Here is a 25,170-nt window from a genome sequence, read left to right as displayed (position 1 = left end):
TCCTTAAGAATCATTGGTTAATACAAAGACTAATACGTTTTTTCTTAACCCTTAGTTTGTATTAGTTAAATAAAGATGGGGAAGGATGGTGTCAGTGGGAGTGGTTTTGGATTGGAGGGCGTCACGTGACGGCTCAGCTCGACAACCAGGAAGTGAGAGGGCGGTGCTTTGATGGGCTGGTGGGTTGATAAAAATTAAGGTAACCATTGCGTTTAGTTTTTATTCTTTAAAAGGTCTGAAATATGGTATTTTGCTCGACAAATTTGAAGGGACTCTAGTTGCTCTGTCGTTGAAGTTGACGTGCTTTTTGCTGTGTATCTGCAAGCTGCGCAGCAGATGCTAACCGCTGTTAGCTCAGTAGAGCTAACCCGAAACATTAGCAGAGAAGACAGGAGCTGTGTTGTTGTTATTAGTAGAGCTTTTGTGCTAAAAGCAAATCTAAACAGGTTTTGAATTATCTTTTTTTTTATTATCTTTTTTATTTCTTCCTGCGTTGTGCTTTGTTGTGCCAATAGTCTGAGCTTTTTTCTGATATCGTAATACAAGGTAGCGGAAAAGTATCAACCTCCTAATGCAAGATACATCCAGTTAATCCCTAACTAGTATTTATAGCTGATAATTTCCTGAATTCAAGAAGAGAACAGAAAAACTGAAATGGGCGAGGAAGCAACATCAGGTCCAGTGACTTATAAAAGCTGGACAAACTAATAAAGAAGATTGACTCTTTTCTGGGGACTGCATTTGTGGCGCACTGTGCAAAGAAGAATGCATAGAGCGTAGTAATTCAACAAGATAGCATGTTCAGATCCAATGCAACACAAGCAGGAGAATAACTACACCAGCGGTTTTTCTTAAGGATTAAAAAGATGTTATTGAATTGAATACAATTCATTTTTGGTAATCTATGTTCTAACATTCTAAGTCCTTTTATTATGATGCGAAACATAACCTTTAAAGATGAAGCAGTCAGGTTTTTACTGGCCAAGACTGATTTGAGAGGTTCTGGTTTCGACCAATTTAAATGTTGCTTCTAAGGATTACACATAAAAGAGATGGGAAGTTATGAAGTAATTCTTGCAATCAATCAGAAAATAAAGCTATTGCAAAATTGTCCTCACTCATGCGTTAACGATTAGGAAGAGAAAACCTCAACTTCATTAGCATTTGACTTTCCACAGATTGTTCAAATCTGATCTCAGGCCAATTAATTTGTTGATTATTTCTAATAATTCTAAGCATAGTAAAGGGGGATTTTAATTACAAATTAAACATGTGGCAGCATTAAAGGTTTGATGTGTGTGTGTTCCTACTCTGTCCTTTGGTTTCTCCTTCGCTGTGTGTCAATGATGTTGTTCTGACGTGGTCAGAATGTTCTTGCAGTCGTGGCTTATTGCTATGTTTTACTCCTCAGGGCCAATCAGCTGCATGTGTTGTGTATAAAACTCGAGGGCTTGTATTGATGGACACAGTGGTTCCTAGTAACGATTTTATTTTTCTGTATGACAGCATCCACCATGACAGCCATCAAGCACGCTCTCCAGAGGGACATCTTCACGCCCAACGATGAGCGTCTCCTCGGGATAGTAAACGTCTGCAAGGCAGGAAAGAAAAAGAAAAACTGCTTCCTGTGCGCCACAGGTACGAGAACCATCTGTGAGTAATGAATTAATATAAGAAATACTACATGTTTATAATAAATCAAATGTGTTCTCCCAGTCACCACGGAAAGGCCTGTACAAGTTAAAGTGGTTAAAGTGAAAAAATCTGACAAAGGCGGCTTCTACAAGAGGCAGCAGGCGTGGGAACTCCGAGACCTGACAGTAGTGGATGCTAAAGATGCAAGCAAGGTCAGATTCTGCTCTCGTCCTACTGTGCTCAAATGTCATGGAGTCAGACGTAACGTACTTTGTGTTACGTTTCAGGAGAATCCTGAGTTTGATCTCCATTTCGAGAAGGTCTACAAGTGGTTGGCTAGCAGCACAGCAGAGAAGAACTCCTTCATTTCCTGTATTTGGAAGCTGAACCAGCGTTATCTGAGGAAGAAGCTGGAGTTTGTCAATGTCAGTTCTCAGCTTCTTGAAGGTTTGTTAGCCACTCTATTATTAGCCATCACTGGGACTGCATTCCCCTTTTTGTGATATGAATTATATTTCTTTAAAGTTGCATCTTTCTCCCGAGATGATTGCTTTAAGTTAAAATTCAGTCTGCCTCTTCAGTTTTAACAAAAGGGGACAACTTTTCTGGATTATGGTTGAGTTTCTTTATTTGTAGCATGCTTAATAAATCTTCCTTGTGTCTCGATTTATGTTTATTTTACATGTTAAATTCTTCTTTATTCTCACTTTTTTCCTCTTAAACTTCTCTGGCCAGAACTTCCTAAAGCGGAAGGTTGGTAGGACTAAATTTCCCCTTCCTCATTTCTTTCCACTGTATTCTTCATAACGTCAAACCATCATCCTCATCAGAGACCCTCACCGTCTTATAGCTCCAGTAACATGAAGTGTGTAACTAAACATGGAAGGCTTTTATTTTTGTTTATTCTTTTTTTTTAATATATATATAAATTCTTTATATAAAAATTGTCATTTTTAATTACTTTCAGCCTTTTTTTTTTTTTTTGCTATTTCACCTTAATTATTAGAATCTTTAGTGGTTTCATGCATTGTATGTTTTGTTTATCCTGACTTTTTTCAGTTTATTATTTGAGTGTATAAAGTGCCTTGCCAAAAATATTCGTAGGACTTAAACTTTTCCTTGATTTGTCCCATTGCCATCACAAACTTTATTGCATTTTATTGGGAATTTAGTGACAAACACAAAGTAGAGCATGATTTTTGAAATGGAAGCAAAAAACAAACAAACATGGTTTTCAAAATTAATAAAAAAAGGTATAGTTCATTACAACTAATTACTTTAGTGTTGAGAAACTCCACTTTCTCAACACCTTATTGTAGATTCACATTTACTGGGATATGTTTTTGTTACCTTAGCAATTTTGAAGACTGAAATATTTGCTGATTTTTCTTTAAGTATCTCAAGCTCAGTCCGACTGGATGCAGAGCATCTGTAAACATGTGGTTACAGATTTCCAGTTGGATTTAGGGCGAGACTTTTCCCGTCACGTCTCCAATAAGTGCATGCTTTTGTTTTTGTTTCGTAATGTTAATACCAAACTAGGTGCTGTATCATTTTCTACTTTCTGTTGCTCTATTGCATGAAATCAAGATAAAATATATTGAAGTTTGTGGTTGTAAAGTGACAAAATGTGGAAGAGTTTAAAAGCTATGAGAACATTTTCAACCTTTCTTCATGCTACTACCAAATTTTGCTTTCTCCTTAACCCTACATTTTCATCAGTGGTTGGAAAAATATCCAACAAAGCTACAGTCTGGTTAAAACAAAAAATCCATCAGAATAGTATTTCCTTCTATTCAAAATGACCTTTATTGTGGTTTTGCTGTATAGAAATTTGAAATGTACGACTCCCAAAATACACAATTTTTTAAAAATTTGCTCCTTGTTCCTTTGGATTTCATGTCGTTTTTGTTTCATGAGCATTTTTGTTTTATTTTTATTTTTTAGAGTCGGTGCCGAGCGGTGAGAGTCAGAGCGTTGCAGGCGGTGACGAAGACGCCCTGGAAGAGTACCAGGAGCTCAGCGCGCGTGAGGAGCAGGACATCGAGAGCATGATGGAGATGTGCGAGTTTGCCGTCTCCAACGCGGAAGCTTTCGCAGAGAAGCTCTTTAAGGAGCTGCAGGTTTTAGACGGGGTGAGCAAATTTACTTCCTGATAGAGTCTTGACACAAAAATCCAGAATAATGTTTGTTTGTTTGTTTTTTTTTACTGAGTCTTATCTCTTGTTACTCCAAGGCCAACATTCAGTCCATCATGGCATCGGAGAAGCAGGTGAACATCCTGATGCAGCTCCTGGACGAGGCTCTGGCCGAGGTGGACACCATCGAGGGGAAGCTGAGCAGCTACGAGGAGATGCTGCAGAGCGTCAAGGACCAGATGGACCAGATCTCTCAGAGCAACCGCCTCATTCAGATTAGCAACACCAACAACGGCAAGCTGCTGGACGAGATCCAGTTTTTAGTGGTGAGGCGGTTTTTTTGTTGTTGTTGTTGTTTTCCCTCTGACTAAAAGTTATTAAGTGTTTTAATGGAGAAATCTGATTGTCCTTTTGCAGAACTACATGGACTTGTCAAAGGGACACATCAGGGCCTTGCAGGAGGGAGACCTGACCTCGCCTAGAGGTATAGAGGCTTGCATCAGTGCCTCTGAAGCTCTGCTGCAGTGCATGAATGTGGCTCTACGGCCAGGTCAGTGACCATTAAACACTAGAAAATCATCAAGTGGTTGTTACGTCTGTCGCGTTAACAATTTCTGGATGGAAAATTGCTCCAGAAGTTATTGTGATAAATGATAATATTGTTGTTTCAGACAATTTTTCATTCATTAATGCAAACACACCCTCTCAAAGGTCAATAAACATTTTAACTGTTAAAGATTTAAGACTGAAACTGGAAAACATTTTAAACATCCAAAATAAATAACCAGGAGAAAAGTCAATCATACAAAGTAAAATTATGGAACTCGTTTTAATTTATCATGCGATTAATCAATTTATTGCTGATTACGTCAGGTTTAGTTGTCATTTTGTTTTTTATGTAATCAGTTGTAATTTTTGATATTTTCTTCCTCCAGGCCATGAGCAGCTGGCGGCCGTTAACCAGCAGCAGAAGCTGTTCGCTGAGCTGAGAGATACTTTTGCTCGTCGCCTCACCAATCATCTCAATAATGTGTTTGTTCACCAGGTAACAGCCTCAGTATCATTTTGACATCGCCATCAGAACGTTCTGTTGATTGACATTCACTAAATGGTGCACATCATGTGACTACTCAGAATTATTCCTTTAAGTTAAGGTTTTATTTTGTGATATATATATATATATATATATATATATATCAGTCCAGAAATGTAGAACCCTCAAGCTCCCAGGCCTCTGGTAGAGGACCCGAGCTCAGAGGATAAGAACCACCCGCGGTGGGTGAGAAGGGAATTTTTTATATTAAATCTAGTCTGACAGGCAAAGAAAGGGAATTGGGAAATAAACCTGCAGTTTATGTGAAAAATGCCTGACGAGGACATGACAATGCAATATCACATCACCACCACTACAAGTTTTAATGTATTTTGTTAACATTTTTTGCGATAGACCAAGATGAAATGGTGGATAACTGTTTTCAAACGTTTTTGCAAATGAAAATCTGATGTGTGGTCCTGAAAATTTACGTTCATAGATGATCTGTGTTCAGATACAGATCATCTATGAACATCATACAGGAGGAGATTAACAGCGCTAAGACCCGCCTCCTGGTCCCGATTGGTTGTTTCTAGTTGGCACTGGACGACGAGTGACATTTTTAACAAATATACAGTACAGACCAAAAGTTTGGACACACCTTTTAATTCAATGAGTTTCCTTTATTTTCATGACTATTGACATTGTAGATTCACACTGAAGGCATCAACACTATGAATAACACATGTGGAAATATGCACTAAACAAAAAAAGTGTAAAACAACTGAAAATAGCCCCTATATTCTAGTTTCTTCAAAGCAGCAACCTTTTGCTGTGATTACTGCTTTGCACACACTCTGCATTTTCTTGATGAGCTTCAAGAGGTCGTCACCTGAAATGGTTTTCACTTCATAGGTCAACCTGCCCTGTCAGGTTAATAAGTGGGATTTCTTGCCTTATAAATAGTCATGAAAATAAAGAACATTGAATTAGAAGGGGTGCCCAAACTTTTGGTCTGTACTGTATAAAAAATATATATTTTTATAACAGTTACACACTCTAGATTTAAGGAACGTACTAGAAATGCACACCTCAACTTTCTGATTTTTATTTGAAAAACGTATTGAGAAACATGAATGATTTCCTTCCTGTTTGTGATTTTACACAACTTTGTTTTGGTTTAACACATAAAATCCCTTTAAAGTACATTTAAGTTTTTGGTTTTAATGTGGCAATATGTGAAAAAGTTCAAATGTTATGGATACTTCTCAAAGGCATTTCATAGTAGACCTGACAATCCCAAAATATAACTTCAGATGCATTCCTTTCCTCATTCTTTGACATATTTAAACACAAAAGCAAACATAGCTATTAGCAAAATTGTGGGAATAAAAGTTTAAAACTTTGTGGTCTCCCCCACATCCACCCTGTGTGTGTTTGAGCCGTGAAACCACAGACCCACCCCAGCTGCTCTGTTTCCAGGCTCTTCTCCGCTGCTCATGAACTTCCTGTTTAGCGAGCTCGCTCTTCCTGAGCTTCCTGTGTTTTTTCCAGCTTGTTCTTGACTCTGTGTTTTGCTCACTTTGAATCATCCCACTCTGCTCTCTGTCTCTGTGTCAGTTCAACCACTTCAGTTACTTCAAAATGACCATCCCTCAGTATTATAGGTCTTCCTGTCTGTCACTTCCAGTGAGTACCCTCACGGCAACCCAACCCCTCACCCCCGAACTACTTGCCCTCTTGCTAATGTTTGGCGCCTCATAATCCACTCCAGTTTCCATGAGATTCCAGGCTTTCCCCTCCACAGAACATCGGCTGTTGCATGGAGTGTTTTTCTAACTCCTTAACATCTCCCATCTGATCTCAAAGCTAAAGAGGCTCGGTCCATTTTCCTCCCCTCTTCCCAACTGACTTGGCTGAGGACTTTTCATGTTTGGGTGCTCACATTAGCTTACTTGCGATGAGCTCATGTCATAAAATGCTATGCCTGTTTTATGCTCCGTGTGCATGTCCAGCAGTGAAAAACAATGTAGAACAAAAATGCTAATAGATAGAAGCAGAGATGAGGCCCATTAGAGTTTAACACTTGGAAAGTTATGAGTCCAAAAGTTTGGGATTCAAAGCAATCGGCGTGAGGCTAAAATGGGTCTAAAAAATGAGACTTTACACTTTTAACGGGGTGTTTTTGTTTGTTTTTCACTGATCCTTTCCTCAGGGGCACGATCAGAGCTCCACCTTGTCTCAGAACACGGCAGAACTGACCCTGCCCAAACACAGCCCCCTCCACAGGGACCTGCTACGCTACGCCAAGCTGATGGAGTGGCTGAAGAACACCCATAGGGAGAAGTACGAAGGCCTGTCGAGGGTCAGTTCACATTCATAGCACACCCATGTCGTCAAATGTGGTTATAAGCATCAAAAATGTAACTCGATAGTTTGATGATGTTGAACATTTTAAAAATGATGGCAGTGAGACTTTCCAAAACCATTATACTTCCAACACAAAGTTCAACATTTAGTCCAGTGCTCATGGGATTGGAAGCATTCATTTTACTCCAGGAAATAGACATGTTTACGGTAGCCACATAACTACCATGACTCCGTGACTCATCTTACCACAGAAAACTATTCCTGTCTGCATGTCCAGCTGTATACTTCACTTGACTTAATGTTTAGTTTTTTTTTAACATAAATATTTAAAAACCATGAGTTATGGAAACATGTTTTTTTAGTGTGCTTCTTGATTTTTACTATTTTCTCCATTGTTTAATCAGAGAAAATAGTAAGTACTGCAAAAGTCTTCAGATACTTATTCTAAATCTACTGAAGTCTACTTATAAAATAAGATTAAATAAATGTTCAAAACAGCACTGTAGCTCTTATTTTATTGTCGTATTATTTTAGCAGCAGTATGAATAACTATTGCATTTCTGCTTGAAATAAAAGCACTAAGATCGCACTTTTGTTTTCGGGTTTTGTGTAAATACCGTGAAGCTGTCATTTTTGCTCTATTATGTCATACAGTACAACTATAGCATATTAAGTTAGTGACATTTTTCCTTTCAGACTTATGTCGATTACATGAACCGACTGTACGAGCGGGAAATCAAAGACTTCTTCGAAGTTGCCAAAATAAAGATGGCGGGTACATCCAAGGAAGCAAAGGGGAAGTTTGGTAAGAGCTTCTACTTCCCTTCACAGTCTGAATGGTGACATGAAGCACGCCTCGGTTCTGCAGTACATTAACTTGTGTGTGAGAGGAAGTCTCTTCTTATCATTTAGTCAACAAATGAATGTGACAGAAACAAGCTACGCCTCACTCTCTTAGAGCTTTTTCTGCATAAGTTCTGTTTTCAAAGTATATTTCACCGACTCATACCTGCCGTCCCAGCAAAGTCTTGCTCTGTGTTTTATCTTTTAATAATGTCTTCTTTTCCCTTTGCACAGGCTCTTTTCATGCTCAGCTCTGAATATTTAATATCTGCATAGGACATTCGGTTGAGTTTTGATATTTGACAGAAATGTACATCTCTGCTTCCTGTGCTCTGTATTAGCTTCTTTTTTTTTGCCTCTGAAAACAAGAATTTGTTTTCAAAAGGTTTGTCTGAACTACTGCCGCGTTCGTGAGCATTAACATGAAGTGGTACAGCTAACACCTAGCCCTCCTCTGTCCCATGCTGCATGTTTTAAGCCTAACCTGTGTCTGTCTTTGATGCCTGCCTTTCTAACCGGCTGCAGCCACGCTTCCTCGGAAAGAGAGTGCGCTCAAACAGGAAACGGAAAGTAAGTATGAGATTTGGATTGAGCTGTCTGTTACAATGTGTGCTTTTAATCGCCGCAGTAAAAGAAAAAAATAAATCCTATCTTCACACTCCACCTAACACAGTCCATTACCTCACAGTGTAATTGCTTGGTTTGTGTTGAAGCCTCTCTATGCTGTTTAGTCGTTTAATGCACTTTATAATTCTGTGGTTGATGCCAAAAGGACCCAACAAAATGACACTTTGTGTTAAAATAATTGCTGCTTGAGGTGTGCATTTTAAAAACAAATGTGTAGCACTCAAGATTGGAAATTTGTTTGCTAAACACCGACTTACGTCGTATTGTGTTGACCGTGCTGCGTCAGGCCTGCATGGCAGCTCTGGGAAGCTTACGGGCTCCACCTCCAGCCTGAACAAGCTGACTGTTCAGGGCTCCAACAGCCGCCGATCTCAGTCTTCCTCCCTGCTGGACATGGGCAACATGTCTGCCTCCGACATGGATGTGGCCGACAGGACCAAGTTTGATAAGGTGATGGTGCATTTTTCAGTCTTGAACGGGGGGAATTAGCTGGTTCTTCCTGGAGGTAATTTAAACAAGTGCAGTTTAAATGAAGATAAAATACATAATTTATTTAACAATAATAGGCCTGAAATGATTAATCAAATAAATTGCGATTAATTGATTATTTAAAAGAATCGTCAACAAATTAAGTAATCTATTAATTAGTTGACTCGAGAAATTGGCATTTGCTGAAATAACAAAATATTCGGAGCAGTGATTAAACCAAAGCTGTGCTAAAAAAAATAAAATAAATTTTGTATAAATAAAAAAATAAAAACTGCCTGTAAATATGTTCTACCCAGAACTCTAAAGGTACAATCAGTAAAAAATGCATCAGTTGCTTCACTTGGTTCAAATTCTGTAAAGAGAAAAAAAATTAATTAAGCACCTTTTGCTATCTGGTCATTAACATTATTATGTGCCAATTTTTAAATCGGATTAATTGATTAATCATCGGAATAATCAATAGTACAATTGTTTACTAAAATAATTGTTAGTTGCAGCCCTAAACAATGACAAAAAAAGACTAATTGAACTAGTAACTTGTCATTTCTGAGGCAGTATTTACATGGATTAAAGCGAAGTGTACTTTCTTTCATTCATTTATTGTGTGCGTCTTGCTTTGTACTTGTATTAAATGGAGTGTGGTTGTTTTTGCAGATATTTGAGCAGGTCCTCAGTGAGCTGGAGCCTCTGTGTCTCGCAGAACAAGACTTCATCAGCAAGTTCTTTAAACTGCAGCAGCACCAGACCGTTTTGCCGCCTCTCGCACAGGTACGTGTGGTACCACACGAGACAAACCGCTCATACATCCAAATGAATGATGTTAATTAAAGCCAACGGCAGCATTCATGCCTCATCCCAGGACCTGCATCTCCTCTCAAAACAGAAAATATTGCAGTAGCAGATATTGCCATTCGATAGTGACAGCAGCATTCGATTACTTGTCACTAGACGCTTAATAAGACTTGTCATTGTTTTATTTCTGTTTGTCCTGTCAGCCTGAAACAGAAGAGGCGGATGGAAGCGTCCCGTCAAGAATGCCTCCTCAGGCTGACCACCGACACTCCGTATCATCTGAGTGAGTACTTTGACATGCTTGTAGTAAAAATACCATCAATCCTTTGTTATTATATTTCATGATGTATTTTGTCGTTTTGTAGCAGATAGTGAGAACTTTCTTTTTCTTCCTACTCCATATTTCTCAAGGAATTTTGTTTATTTTGTTTGTATTTGTCATAAGATGTGTTAAGGGAAGTAAATATTACAGTGGCAGTATTAGGCAAAAGCGACTTTTTTTTTTAGCTTTACATCATGTTATAATGTTATTCCCTCATCAAAATCATACCTGGAGTGTTGTTTTGATTCCTTCATGCATGGCAGCCATTCATGGCTGGACTTAGCTCCACCTTCGAGCCGCAGTCTCTCCTTAAAGCTGCAGTTTCCAAGCTTAAGCCTCACAGAGCTGCCCTCCCTTCCACCTGTCCCACTCCGCTCCTTCAGACTAGCCAGAGGCAATTAGCAAACAGCTGATGGAACTGTGGATCTGCTAAACTCATTAGAGGAGCTACTTCTCAGTGCGGTGCTGGTTAAAAACATTGGTAAAGCGTTAATAGAGGATCGCTGTTATGATGACTTCCTGAAGGCGGACTTTTAAAGAGACAGAGGCCCAAATCCCAGGCGTTAAATTACAAACTCAAATTTCTTCTAAGTCATATGTGATATATACAGCATTTTTATAACAATTGACGGTAACATGGTTACTTGATTGAGCTATAAAATGACACTATGTCCTTGAAAAAATACATAAAACTGTCCCTTTACTATGTATATATTGAAACGGGGAGGAAAAAAGTCAAATGAAGTTAATTCAAACTTTTCTGTTTGTGATTAAAGGAAAGACATGGTTCGGCTGATGATGAATAAAATCTTCCAGAGCATCGAACCCGAACTCAACAGCCTGATCGCCCTGGGCGACAAGATCGACAGCTTCCACTCACTGTACATGCTGGTGAAGATGAGTCACCACGTGTGGACAGCTGAGAACGTTGATCCAGCCTCTTTCCTCAGCACCACCCTGGGAAATGTGCTGGTCACCGTAAAGAGGAACTTTGACAAATGCATCGTGAGTAAAGTCTGTCCTAGGCAGGAACAGTCCAGTCTTTTTCTTATTTTTTTTATTGAATGGCTGTAGCAAGTTGAAATCTGTGTTCTTGATACAGTCAGGTCAGATTAAACAGATGGAAGAAGTGAAGATTTCGAAGAAAAGCAAAGTTGGGATCCTGCCTTTTGTCACAAGATTTGAGGAGTTTGCAGAACTGGCTGAGACGATCTTCCGTAACGCAGAGCGCAGAGGGGACCTGGATAAAGCCTATGTGAAGCTGATCAGAGCTGTTTTCATGAATGGTCAGGCTTCTGGTGGCATTTAAAATAATAATAAAAAAATCTTCTTGTAATGTCTGGAAGCAGAATATCTAACATTGGCTGTCTTTTCAGTGGAGAAAGTTGCCAGCGAAAGCCAGAAAACGCCCCGGGATGTCGTCATGATGGAAAACTTCCACCACATCTTTTCTACATTATCGCGCCTAAAGATTTCCTGCCTGGACGCAGAGAGACGCGAGGCCAAGCACAAATACACAGACCACCTGCAGTCTTATGTAATCAACTCCCTTGGTCAGCCACTGGAGAAGCTCAATGTAAGAATTATCTTCCAGTTTTACACAGATGTACATGCCCAGAGATGTTATAGTGGGTAAGGTGTCGTCTCTCTCGCAGCATTTCTTTGAAGGGGTTGAGGCACGTGTGGCTCAGGGCGTACGTGAGGAGGAGGTGAGCTACCAGCTGGCTTTCAACAAGCAGGAGCTGCGCAAGGTCATCAAAGAGTATCCCGGTAAGGAGGTGAAAAAGGGTCTGGACAACCTTTACAAAAAGGTGGACAAACATCTGTGTGAGGAAGAAAGTTTGCTGCAGGTGAGAAACGCTCAGCGTTGTGAGATTTTAACGTCCATCCTGCTACTTCTAAAATGCTGCACTTTCTCGTCTCCTCCACCAGGTGGTGTGGCACTCCATGCAAGATGAGTTTATCCGTCAGTATAAGCACTTTGAAGGTTTGATAGGGAGGTGTTATCCTGGTTCTGGGATCACCATGGAGTTCACCATCCAAGACATGTTGGAGTATTTCTCCAGCATTGCCCAGTCCCATTAGTTTGCCTGCTGAAAACTGTTCTCTGATGATTCACTACTGCCTCGCTTTGGCTGAATATTCATTAACTATTGTGCTTGAAGTATGAACATTTCATGTGAGTGACTGTTTTATTAAAAGTGAGTTGCACGATGAGCGGTTACGCAGATATTGCAGCACTACTTGTGTGCCTGTATGTTCCTTAAGCAGTTCTTCCATACACACTAAATTGTTTGTCACATTTTTATTTCACCATGCAATATGTACAAAATAAATTTGCACTTGAAGCTTCCCTGAAATGATGTGTCAAAGTTTCATCATAGACATAGAAGGATACACCCTGCGCCGTTTTTGTTGGCCCCTTAGAAAGGGCTTAAGAGCAGGTCCGCCATATTGCGAATGGAAAGTAGAACAAGTATGCTTGAGTAAGAGCTATGAATAAAATAAACATTTAAGCTTAACTATTTAAAAAAAAAAGTTTTGTGAAACTATTGCTTTTTATTAACAGTGTCTCAGACAGAAAGGGACAGTAAGAAGGGAGGATTTTTTTTTCCTGGTTTCAACTGCCTATAACGCCATACAAACACAACACTGACATGAACGGATTTTATTTTAAATGAAAAGGCATAAATACGGCAGTGTTTTTTTTTTCTTTTCTTTTCAGAATTACATTTTATTTCAAGCTGCCTTTATGTTGGCTCCATAATTTTTCCACGTGTGTTTTGCCACTCAAAATATGGCTACAACGTTGACATACGACTAACGTAGTCTTTTATAATCCACCCTCCGCCGGGACAACCTTGTTTGACAAAACACGCGCTCCTCGGCGTTTCACCGGGCCTTCTACTTCCATGGCGACGAATCCAAACCACAGATCAACGGCGCTCTTTTCAAACCACTTTACCGCGGAAACCGTTCAGTTTCAACACGTTTATACTTATTTTACATAGTTTGTAAATCCCACGCAGCCTTACAAGAAGCCCCGACTTGCTGTTGACTCGAGGAGTGGCACCGTATAATGGGTAATGTGGCGTTATGCTGACGTTTATTAAGCTAATAGCCGCTACACAAACTGTTTACCAGTAGCTAGCTCGATGTCTCCTCAGAGACGGAGGGATAGCAAAACCAGCTAATTGTGTTTTGCTAGTTTTATTCATTTGAACAATTAGCAATAAAGCTATGTAATATATCCCATTGCCATCTCCAAAGTTCTACTTTATAAGTAAAACCGTGGGGTTTTAAGCACTGGTTAGCGAACTGCAAGCAATACAAAAATGAACAGCAACGCAGAGAGGAAATTTCTCAATCTGCGGAAACGTCTGGATCAGCTGGGCTACAGACAACCTCTCGGAATAGAGTCGCTGCCGCTAGTGGAGAAACTGTTCAGGTGAAGGACACCTCTGCACCTGTTGAGTCATTATTAACCTCCACCAATAAATCACAGGTTTTAAAAAGGCTTCTCTCCCATCATCCCGTTTTTTGCAGCGACTTGGTCCACACAACGGAGAGCCTCCGCAATGCCAAACTGTCTGCAGGAAAAACTGAGAAAGAGAGTCGAAATGTTGATGCTCTGCTGGAGCCGTACAAGGCAGAGAACTCCAGACTGGTCAAGGAAAACAACAGCATGCATCTGCAGCTCTTGAAACTGAGGGAAGAGAAAGATAATTTCTGTAGAGGTAAGAAAGGAGTCCTTTAACAAAAAGAGAAAATCCTTTTAGAACTTGTAGATTTTAAAGTGTGCTCACAATCTTCTCTTTCTAGAGCTTAAATTACAAATCAGGAAGCTGGACAACGAGACATCTGATCTCAAGTTTCTAAACAATCAGTATGTGCACAAGGTGCGCTGCTTGGAGAAAGACAGTAGGGCTAAAGCTGAGCGGATCCAGCAGCTGCAGGAGAAGAACATGCAAGCCGTTGTGCAGACGCCAGGTAACCTGTGGCTGCATTAAGGAAGGAATATTTGACACACTTAAATCCCCTTTCATGCCTTCGTAGGTGGGAAAAAGCGCAGTATTCCTTTCAGACGACAGAGAATGCAGGTTGACGAACTTGCACCTCCTTCCTATACATCAGCCTATCCTGTCCCACAGCCTGATGATCCGTATGTAGCTGACCTACTGCAACTAGCCGATGGAAGGTTTGCTTTTAAGCTATTAAGAGTTATGCTATTTTTACTTTGTAAAGCAGCCTCCTTGATGGTAATTGTATCAATTCCCCTCTGCTCATGATAACATTGATTTGTAGGATCCATGAACTGCAGGAAGACATTGCCGATCTCAAACTAGACTTGGAAAATGCCCAAGAATCTATAAAACATCTCAGCATTCAGGTGAGGAAAATTAATTTATGTGTCTAGGGCAGGGGTGGGCAACTCCAGGCCTGGAGGGCCGGTCTCCTGCAACGTTTAGATGTATCTCTACTTCAACACACCCGAGTCAAATAATAAAAATTATTAACTGACTAGTAATTTGTTAGCAAAAGGCGCTTAATGGTGATGGTTCCTTTTTTTAATAGGAGTTTGAACTATTCCACTTGAGTGATTGATAGCACATATTTGCAGACAGATTTTTTCTTTTTAACTAGCATGTGAAATGTACAAATATGCATAAATATTTTGTACAGTTCTAGCTTAATTACTTCTCCGTTTTGCTCTTTCAACAAATAGCCTTTTTTAGAGTCTGTATATTCCAGTTAACGACTAATCGATTTCTAAATTAGTTGACCACTATAACAATCGATTCATCGCGATTAATCCAAGCCCTAATTGTTTGGCCGCGTAGAAATTTGTTTAAATCTATTGAGGCGCTTCTTTGAAAGGTGGAAGAAAGGGACACGGAGGTGGAGCGTCTGAATCGCTTACTTCACGGAGGGCGGCCTTTTGACGTCATTTCCCTAGAAGCCCATAACGTCAGCAACGAAAAACTGATCGCTCATCTCAACCTCCAGGCAAGTTCAGCTGTCATTACCGCTTTCAAATACAAAATTCGCAGAAAACGATTGTGATATTGGTAGATTCTTTGTGACCATAGTCTGCTCTGTGTTTTATAGATCGAGTACTTGCAGGAGGCCAACAGCGCCCTCCAGGACAGGATAGAAGGACTGCAGCAAAAGAAGAAGGACGCCTCCACAGAGGTGGCAAACCTCTCCTTAAAGAACCTGGAGCTGTGTGAGGAGCTGACGCAGATAGATCACCTCGCGCAGTGCATGGAGATGGACAAGGAGCGCGTGTTGGAAAACGTTGATATAGAGCTACAAAAAGCAAAAGTAAGAGAATGTGTAAGATGGAAATATGAAATTAACTATAAAGACCTCTTGTAAAAAAAAATATATATATATATATATATATTTTCTGTGTAGAAAGAAATTCAAAGGAAAGAGAAAATCATTGAAGACCTTGAGGATATTGTCACACATACAAGAAGGGTTTGTATATTAGATGTTATAAAGAGGATTTGATTTCAGGTTGTTTTATTTTCTAACAATATAAACGAGTCAATGTAACGTATGAACCCAGGAGCAATCCGAAGGAGAGTTTGAAAGAAACCGCTTCAGTAATCAGCTGGTGGAGCTGAAGCAGCAGAACGAAAAGATGGAGGCACTGGTGAACTTCCTGGAGGACGACAAAACCAGGCTGCAGGAGAAAGTGGAGGCGATGATGGCGGCCGGTAGGAAGCAGTTTGCTGTACGCGCCCCGTCGCTGAGACCTGCGTCATGTTTCTGTAACAGGGGTGACTTGATATGCGTTTACCTAGAGAAAGAGCTGGTGCTGGAGTTGGAGGCTTTCCGTTCTAAGCATGGCGTCTGCGGCAGGGAGCGTTCCCCGTCTCGTCTGGACGCCTTTGTCAAGAGTCTAGAGGAGGAGAGGGATTTCTACCGCCATGAGGCTGAGCGGTACAAGAGAGCCAGAGGAGCCGGCGGGCCAGGCTCGAGTCCCAGCCGCAGTCCAGACAGAGGCAGGAGTCCAAAAGGCAAAGTGAGCAAGGTTGCTGCTGACAGCTTTATTCTGATTTATTTATTAATGGGTTTTCCAATTGATCCTTAATCTGAAAGACTGCTTTTCCTCTAAAACTGAAAACTTGGCTTTTATCCCATACTAAGGTAAACTAGAATTTAAACAAAGGTGTACAACTCATTAAAATAAAATAGTGCTACAAATGCCAAATCCTGAAGAAGAAAATATTTAAAGATGGGCCTCATTTCTGTACGACACAGTATGGGGAAAAAAAAAAAAAAAAATTGTGAGAATAAAGTCATATCTCAAGAATAAAGTTAAAATAATACGAGAATATAAGCTTGGCAATAATACTCCGTCATATTTCAGTAAGTAGAAACATAGTTTCTGTTAAACTTTTTGGCGACTTTCATATTTCTATGTATGTATTATAGGTGTGTGGTTTATCCAATTGAAACCAGAAGTTCACATATACCAAAAAAGTGCCTTTTTTTCCTCACTGTCTGAAATTAAATCAAACAAATGTTTCTAGTTTTAGTTTTTAGGTTCATTAGAATTACCCAATTTTTTTTATACTTCCTAAATGTCACATAACACTAAGGGCAGAGACTTGTCTTGTTAGATGCTTTTTAGTATCGTGCTTGTGTTTCTTTGTCGAACCTCGCAAAACCTCGGTGAGAACTTGAAGCAACTCAGATCTTGAGACTTCATCGACTTTTAAAAACTTTGGGGGGGAAAAAACACATTCGAATGTTTGAAATATAAACTGGAACTAAACAGGCCAATGACTGAAGCCAAACTCAGAAGACCCCTGCAGACCAAAGCCTGCGGGTTTGGATAAAAGCTGTTACTTTTGTTGGAAAAACTAAAGAGTAAAAGATCTTTCAAAATCAATGCCAAACGTCTCGTCATAATCTGCCATTTCTCAGGGAAGCGTTCCAGACCCAGAACTGATCTTTGTAATCAAAGAAAAGGATGAGCTCAAGGCCGCTCTGATGGACTTTGAGAGACAGATGGAGGACATTCAGAAGAACATTCAAGTCCTCAGTAATGAGAGAGACCACTTCAAAACCCTTTTTAAGCAAGTACGTTTTAAATACACATCAGAAAATGCTAATTAAAAAAAAAAATCTGTGCTGCATAATTTTCACTTGTTCTGGCTCTTTCAGGCTCAAGACGACCTAATGTCGGCCCGCAGAGCAGATCTGTCGATGGACCTCTTGAGGATGCAGGAGGAGGTGAGACGAGTAAAGATGAAGTTTGACCAGATGACCTCTGAACGGGACTCACTGATGGAGAGGTTAAAGGTAAACTTTATCTGATCAGTTGGTTTATTTTAAAAACTAATCTAGATATTGACTGATTTAAAAAAACAAAAAACAGTCCACTTGTTCTGTTGCTTATAAGGTCACTGCTATTAATCTGCAGGGTGCCCAGATGTCGGCGCTCACTGACAGAGAGCGAGACGAGAGGAGGATTCTCGAGTTGGAGAATACTGTCGGGAGTGTGAGTCAGATCGTTATTCAGATAGTTTCTCTATCGAATGTGTTATGTTTTTGTCGTAACTGGAGTGCTTTTGGGCTGCAGCTGGAGCGGGAGAGGTTGGACCTGCGGGCTCAAGTGTGCCTGTTGAACGAGGGCAAGGAGGCTGTGGAGGAAGAGCTGAGGGTTCGCTCCATTGCTTCGGTCCAAGGCGCGGAAGAAGTCGCACAGAGATTAGCCGAGGCCAACGCTCTGAGGTACGACATGCTGGCTTTCTGTTTGGATCTGCTCTGTTGTTTCCTGTTGTAGGGATTTTGTAAAATAATCAACTGCTGTAGCGCTGCTCTTAATCTGCTATTGAGGAAAATATCAAATTTTTATGAAAACATATTTCCAATTGTCTCCAGTATGTTGTTTTTTTTTTTTCCTGATACAATTTATGGTATTCAATTTTTGAGGACCACATCCCATAAAGCTCAGAGGCAGGAGTCATTGATTGAGGTGCTAATTTTGAATTCTACAGAAAATGAAGTAATTAAATGATATTCTTCATTTATATATCAAATCAACTGTCCATTGTCTTTTTCTGATTTCTTACGTTTCTCTTAAACTGAAAACAAAATGTATCAGAATTAGGATTGGGATTTTATTATAAATTTTTATCATTTATCGCAATAAGTTTCTTACAGAGATTCTGATTCAAAGTTGTGAAAAATTCCAATTAATAATTTTTTAAAACCCCCAAAACTGTCTGCATTGTTGGGATTGGTAGTTTTACTATCAATAAATATCGATACATTTGAAAATATTAATTATGTTTAAATAATCAAATAAATGATCAAATAATTATATTAACTAAACCACACCAGTTATGGTGTGGTTTAGTTTAGTGTTTATGTGACTGGTGTCCTAAAGTAGTGCATTACAACTGGGAATGTTTTTCAAGAGCAGTATTTGTGTTTGTGGGGCTGTAATTACTGCGACACACAAGTACTGGTAAATGGTTTTTATCATCACTTTTACAACCTTAAGGCCATATCGCCCACCACTTATCAGAATACATGTGCAGTTTGATGCGTTCATGGACCAAAAATGGTGCCGGTCCTTAGTTTTGATACATTTAATGAATATTGAAAAAACTGTTTGAATCAGAGCCAATCAAGGGAACATTTTATGATTTTTGATCTCTCGTTGTTTGGTGCATCTTAGCTTGATCCATCAAATTGTTAAATTCATTTCCAAAAGTTATTATACTTGTTAGGACAAGAAAGATGTGTAATTTCACGCGTCTTGTGGTGCACGTAGGCTGCTGCAGGAGCAGATGGAGCAGTCGCTGTCTGACGTCCAGCGAAGACTCTCAGTGAAGATAAACGAACTGCATGTGGCCCACGAGCAGATCGAAGAACTTCAAGAGAGATTAGGTGATTGTGCTGAGCCGCCAGATGTTGTAAACCTTCAAAACTCTGTTTTTTTTGTTTTTGTTTTTTCGATTTGTTTCGATTTGTTTTTTAGCAGCTTAAAAGTTTTTTTTGTCCTCTTCCTGTTAGGGGAACTGAGTCAGCAGAGCTCCAAATGGAATGAGGAAGTGGGAACTCTCCAGAAGTCGATCTGTGTCCTGGACAGAGAGAAAGATATCCTGCAGGACGAGGTGGATCAAAAGACAGAGAAGCTGGTTGCTCTCCAGGATGACCTGTCCCAGAAGGTACCAACAAGTTCATGAGCACTTTTTGTTTACGAGGTTTTTGTCCAAGAAAAACAATTTTCAGATATTCCAAGATATCTGAATATCTTGGAATATTCAGATGTTCCAAGTAAATCCAGTAAATTTACTGGATCTCTGATATCCAGTAAATATCAGAGACATTTACCGATATATTAGTAAATGTCTTTCTTAGCATGTTTCACTTCAACTACAGGCTTTTTGTAGCATTGACGCGCTTTTGCTTCTTATTAGAAATAGTACAACTCAAAATAAATGGTTTTCAAACACACAGTGAAGTCAATCTAAACGCTTGTTGTTTGTTTATTTTTCATGTGTGCATCAAGAAATGATCTAGGATGTTCAAATATCAACAACTAAGCTAGTGCAATGTAGGAAGAACATGCACCATGGCTGCTCCTGCATCATAATTAGCTCAAAAAAATGGAGTGTCAGCAGTTTTCGAGGCAGATGTTCTCGACACGCTAAAAATAAAAAGCACTCCCTGAGTTTGGCTTATAAAATTAAGAGACGTGTTCTCCGGGTTGAATTCATACAAATTCCAAATATAAACGATACAGTAGAAAAACTGTTTCCATCTTCACTCATTCGATGCAAACAATCAAACCAACTTCAACCCATCTGTGTTTTTGTTTTTTTCCTTAATAGCAGCTGGAGGCTGACTTGACAAGCAAAAAGTAATAATAAACAATAGCGCTATTATAAACTATCAAACATTACAAAGCTGAAATCAAGGTTAAATGACCTGAATCAGTGTTTTACTGTTGTGTTGTGTAATATTATTATGTGATTTTGTGTTTTTCCTTTCTGAAATCATCTGGAATAAATACTGTAATTTGTAAATGCCTCAGTGGGTTGTGGCGAGAACTAATGAAGAGCAATCCTTTGGCTTTTCCCAGGAAAAAACCCTCGAAGACGTGAGACTCACTGTCAAAAATATGGACAATTCCCTAGCGTGAGTACCGCTTTTAACTGAGCCGTATTTCGGCAGCAGGAGCCTTTGCTGTATGCTACTACCCTTTTCTCAACGACTAAATTGATGCGATTTCTGTCTTCCGTTCAGTCAGCTGCAAGGAGCGCTGAAGAGTCGAGAACGGGAGATCAACAGTCTGAGGAGGCAGCTGGATTCGTCTCAGGAGGAGCTGCCTGCTCTCAAGAGAGACAAAGAAGTCCTGCTGAGAGAAAACAGGAGACTGCAGGACGACCTGGCCACTATGACCAGGGAGAACCAAGTAGATGAAGATTTTAAACCCTGCTTTTGTATTTTGTTGTTACAAAGCCGAACACAAACTAAAGAAATGCCTCTCGGTCCAGGTTGTACATTTAGAAATGGAGGAGGCGTTGCACGAGAAGGACGAGTTGAATTCCAGGGTCCAGTCGTATATTTCTGAAGTGTCCAGAATAGAGAAACTGATGGCCACAAAGGTAAGGTCCATGCTCTCGTTTCTGTAGCTTTGGCCTGTTCTGCTAGTTTCTGTCGTCTCTGGAAACGATTTCTGTTGTTTAACTGGTGATTCCCAGGAACAGGAGAACAGGGACTTACTGGAGCGCTTCAGGATGGCCCACTCCGGGATGCAGGAATGGGAGCAGAAACTGCACCAGGCAGAAGGCCTCAATAACTCCATCCGCCTGGAGCTGCTCTCCTTGGACACAGAGCGCAGGCAGCTCCAGGAGATAGTCGGACAAAAAGACAAAGAGGTCCAACAGGTGAAGCATTAAAATAAAAATATGCTCTAAGCAGGGACACAAACAATCAATCCACTTACGGTTACTTTGTTGATTAATGGTATGTTAGATTAAAATGAGTTCCAATCGATTAATATCGTCCACTTCTTTTAGTGTTGTAGTTTGGCCTCCATCCAGAAGAGGGTGCTGCTGGTCATCTTTAACCAGAGCCAGTTTATACAGAAATAAAGATGGCAGAATCATACCAGAACAGGAAAAAGATGTTGTTCTGTTTTGAATTATAAACTCTTGACAAGCTCTCTAAGTTTCACCTTAATAGCGGCCAGTCAGCCGAGCTGCAGTGATGGAGCAACATCAACTTGATGGGATAACGCAGAAAAATTGTTGTATGATTTAAAGAAAAAAACAATCAGAATGCCAATAAGCATGGTTGAATTTGAGGGCTGCTGTGAGTTAATGCACTTTATGCAGCACATTTCCACTATATTATTCTTTTCGTCTTTTATTTGTCTATGCAGCAACCTGCAAAAGGCTCCTGTTCTATTTTATAAATATGTCTAAGTTTAATAATGTGAGGGAAAAAAAACAATTTTCTTTGTTCAGACATTTAATATAGCTGATTAAAAAAAGTAATTAAATTTTAACCTTATTTTCTTGTATTCGGTATGTTATGAAAAATTCAGCATTTCATTTTATGGAAAGACTGTCAACCTTCTCGAAATAAGAAAAGAATCAAGTTTTTAAGAAAATGTCCGCCTACCAATTGATCGATACGTAAATTTTATAATCAATAACTGGCATCTCTAGCTCCGAGCATATATTTAAAGTTTTTTATTTTTTTTTAGATCAAAATCAGTGTAACAAAACTGAAATGATCAGTATCCTAACGTGGCTTCCTGCTCTTTCTGTCTCTCCCAGCACATGCAGGCGCTGCAGGCTTATGAAGCCCAGGTGTCCTCTCTGACCCGTGGGATGTCTCAGCTAGAGGAGGATCTGTACAAAGCCCAGGAGGAGAAAGCGGCACTCATTTCTGATCTGGCTTCTGTCAGGGAACTGTGTGTCAAACTAGACTCCGGAAAGGAGCTCGCTGCACGACATTTGACCTCCAAGAGCATGGAGTTAGAGAGGGTGAATAAGACTTTGTGTTTGTTGTTGTTGTTATTTTATTCTATCTACAGTAATCATAATTCCACTCATGGCGTAGAGAACTTGTTGCATTCTTTGTGATGTGTTTTTTTTTGTTGTTGTTGTTCTCCTGTACTCAGATCACCGGAGAACTGGAGGATCTTCGATCAGAGATTGAGGTCCTGAAGAGGCAACTAGCCAGCGAGAGGCTGACGGTGCGCAACCTCGAGACGCTGCTGTCCACCAACCGGCAGAAAGAGTTCCAGACGCACCTGGCTGCCAGCGAGAGGGAGTCTGAGCTGAGAGCCCTGCGCGACAAGCTCGCTCTGGCTGACAGCAAAAAGTAAAAGACAAATCCAGTCCGCTTTTACTGGTTTTTGAGCTCAATAAAGTATTTTTTTTTTAATAAAAACAGGATGCTGAATGTTTATTTCGTATGTGCATAAAGCGCAGAGAGCATCAGAGATGCGTCCCACCTCCGTGGCAAAGTGTCTCAACTGCAGACAGAGATGGACGTGATGAAAAGGCAGCTGACCACAGAGCGCTTTGAACGGTGAGTTTATTTATATTGGGGGGGGGGCGACTTTCACTGTCGCATCATCTGCTGACACTTGTAAATATTGAAACCATTATTAAAAAGAAACAGAACTCCAACACAGCCTGGAAACGTTTGGAAGTTTATTAAAATATTTTTCAGGTTTGGAAACCTAAATGTTTCCATCATCTATGTTGATCCATCCTTGTTTTCAATCAATTTTTTTTTTTTTTAGCAATTGTAGCTGTACATCCATCCAATTAATCAATACGTCTCTCAAGTTGACCTTATCCATCTGCTTTTGAAGCAATCAGTCCATCCATCACTATTTTGCCTGTCTGGTCAGTTGTCTTTTTTTCATCCTGACCACTGCAAGAATATCTGAAGTACATTTATATCGAGCCTCCTTAACTAATACTTAAAAAATGACTAAGAAGGGCAGAATACTTTGAACATTTTATCCAGAAAAATGTTGAACTTTAACAGGAAATGTGTGAAAACCTTTACAAAAAACTCAGAACTTGTCTTGCAATTGTGTAAATATAAAAAAAAAAATTGTAACATTTTTAGGTGATTATTTTAACTTGCCACTTTCACTTTAAAAGAGGGGAATCTAGAAAAGCATGACTGTTGTATTTGGAGAAGTACATTGTTTAAATGTTGACCTGACTGACAAATCCCTGATTACACTGAAGCAGGAGAAGTCCTGCTGTTGCTTCTACAAGTTGAAGAATATTTATTGTTGAGGATTGGAGTTTGATTAGTTCATGCAGAAAAATTCTACATTCAGTATAAAAGTTCATTTAACTTGTAGATGCATAAAACATGCTGTATTTTAGATACATAAAATGGATCATCTAGGGCGATTTGGATGAAAATGCACAGGGATTTCTTAGGTTTGTACTTTCTTTTACTCTGTTGGACATGACTGAGTTAATTAAATGCAAAATGGGTGTATTTTTGTATCATTTATTAAATATATGTTGAAAATGGGTGGGATTTCTTTTGGTTTTTTCCAAATGTTGGCTGTAAATTTAGTTTGGTCAGTCAGAAGTTAAATGAATAAATCTCAAATACGCCGGATGGTTTTTGACAAACACCCAATTTACTAATCACTATAGATTTTAATACTTGTAGCTCAGCTAACTGCTGTGCAGCTACATGTGCATGAATGTAAATAAATGGAGATTAAAGGTTTAATCCTAACATTTGTGGCATTGTCCCCCCTCTCGTCAGTGAAAGAGCGGTTCAGGAGATGCGTAGACAGGGTTTGTCATTTTCGTCTCTGCAAAGCTCGCCTCTCCAGAACTCATCCAGCGGCTCTCACCACACTTCAGCAGAAGGCTCCGTCCTCCGAAGTCATGAACACTCAGACAAGTACGGTTTGGTCAGGGTGAAGGTCATAAATGTTTGGTTTTTTTGTTAACATAAAGTCCATAGTTTCAAATTGCAGATGACACATTTTTATTATGTTTAAACCCTAAATGCTGAAACCCTTTTTTCCCCCCCTTTCTCCTGTTTAGGAGTGTTGGCTTCAAGGATTAACGGCTAATGACAAGCGAAGTTGCAGTGAGTCAGATGTCCAGACTTGAAGTTTAAGTCTGGACATGAAGTATGAAGGCTTCCACAGACCTTGGCATGAAGTAGCCTGCAGCATACCTCCATGGTGCTAAAGTTTACTTAATCAAACAATGTCTCAGGATATGGGGGAAAAAAAAGCTGCTGTGAAACTTTTTTTTCTTATTCTTACTCGACTTACACGCCGTTGGCATCAGGTACATTTGCAGATCAAACATGTCTAAAAATGAATTGCATTCCTAACCTCAAGCACTTAAGTATTGAAATGTTGAGATTTGTGGATTATACTTAATATTTTTGGTTTTATATATATATATATTTTTTTTATAAATTATTTGTAAAATAAAAGGATTCAAAATAAATCAAAAAAAGAAAGAATGATAAAAAAAAAAAAAAAAGCTTCTCAGTTTCATTAGATGGTAAAGCTCTCGATTTACCGGTCGATCTACGTTCCCACCCTCATCTATGGTCATGAGCTTTGGGTCGTGACCGAAAGAACGAGATCGCGGATACAAGCGGCCGAAATGGGTTTTCTCCGTAGGGTGGCTGGGCTCTCCCTTAGAGATAGGGTGAGAAGCTCAGTCATCCGGGAGGGACTCAGAGTAGAGCCGCTGCTCCTTCACATCGAGGGGAGCCAGTTGAGGTGGCTTGGGCATCTGGTCAGGATGCCTCCTGGACGCCTCACTGGTGAGGTGTTCCGGGCACGTCCCACCGGGAGGAGGCCCCGGGGAAGACCCAGGACACGCTGGAGGGACTATGTCTCTCGGCTGGCCTGGGAACGC

At 39.9% G+C, this 25,170-nt stretch overlaps 2 protein-coding genes across 9 annotated transcripts; both read left to right on the top strand.

Annotated features, from left to right (window-relative positions):
- The first annotated feature begins 96 nt into the window (after nt 1-96).
- exoc1 (exocyst complex component 1) lies at nt 97-12,609 on the top strand. Of its 6 annotated transcripts, XM_028027844.1 has the most exons (21): nt 97-199; nt 1,507-1,638; nt 1,717-1,847; nt 1,923-2,082; nt 2,371-2,388; nt 3,583-3,770; nt 3,872-4,099; nt 4,191-4,323; nt 4,709-4,818; nt 6,427-6,495; nt 7,022-7,171; nt 7,873-7,981; nt 8,545-8,589; nt 8,933-9,096; nt 9,790-9,903; nt 10,131-10,210; nt 11,026-11,254; nt 11,352-11,535; nt 11,626-11,825; nt 11,905-12,099; nt 12,182-12,609. In XM_028027844.1, exons 2-21 carry the CDS (start codon nt 1,515-1,517, stop codon nt 12,332-12,334), a joined length of 2,784 nt encoding a protein of 927 aa, XP_027883645.1. In that variant the 5' UTR covers nt 97-199; nt 1,507-1,514; the 3' UTR covers nt 12,335-12,609. The 6 variants fall into 6 exon arrangements, with proteins under 6 accessions (XP_027883645.1, XP_027883646.1, XP_027883648.1 ...); XM_028027845.1 differs by lacking the exon at nt 2,371-2,388; XM_028027847.1 differs by lacking the exon at nt 6,427-6,495.
- A 507-nt stretch (nt 12,610-13,116) lies between these two features.
- On the top strand, nt 13,117-24,759 carry cep135 (centrosomal protein 135). 3 transcript variants are annotated; one of them, XM_028027843.1, is made up of 25 exons: nt 13,117-13,697; nt 13,796-13,986; nt 14,072-14,239; nt 14,306-14,447; nt 14,555-14,639; nt 15,128-15,256; nt 15,359-15,574; nt 15,668-15,733; nt 15,825-15,975; nt 16,063-16,292; nt 17,192-17,347; nt 17,432-17,569; nt 17,691-17,768; nt 17,850-18,001; nt 19,050-19,165; nt 19,292-19,446; nt 20,364-20,419; nt 20,528-20,696; nt 20,779-20,889; nt 20,986-21,171; nt 22,069-22,278; nt 22,416-22,618; nt 22,724-22,828; nt 24,047-24,187; nt 24,334-24,759. In XM_028027843.1, exons 1-25 carry the CDS (start codon nt 13,585-13,587, stop codon nt 24,353-24,355), a joined length of 3,489 nt encoding a protein of 1,162 aa, XP_027883644.1. In that variant the 5' UTR covers nt 13,117-13,584; the 3' UTR covers nt 24,356-24,759. The 3 variants fall into 3 exon arrangements, with proteins under 3 accessions (XP_027883644.1, XP_027883643.1, XP_027883642.1); XM_028027842.1 differs by having other exon boundaries at nt 16,063-16,283; nt 24,047-24,759; XM_028027841.1 differs by having other exon boundaries at nt 24,047-24,759.
- The last annotated feature ends 411 nt before the right edge of the window (nt 24,760-25,170 follow it).

This window comes from Xiphophorus couchianus, chromosome 9 (genome assembly GCF_001444195.1).
Source record: "Xiphophorus couchianus chromosome 9, X_couchianus-1.0, whole genome shotgun sequence".
In the NCBI taxonomy this organism is placed as follows: Eukaryota; Metazoa; Chordata; class Actinopteri; order Cyprinodontiformes; family Poeciliidae; genus Xiphophorus; species Xiphophorus couchianus.
This window is presented reverse-complemented; position numbering and strand designations above follow the sequence as displayed.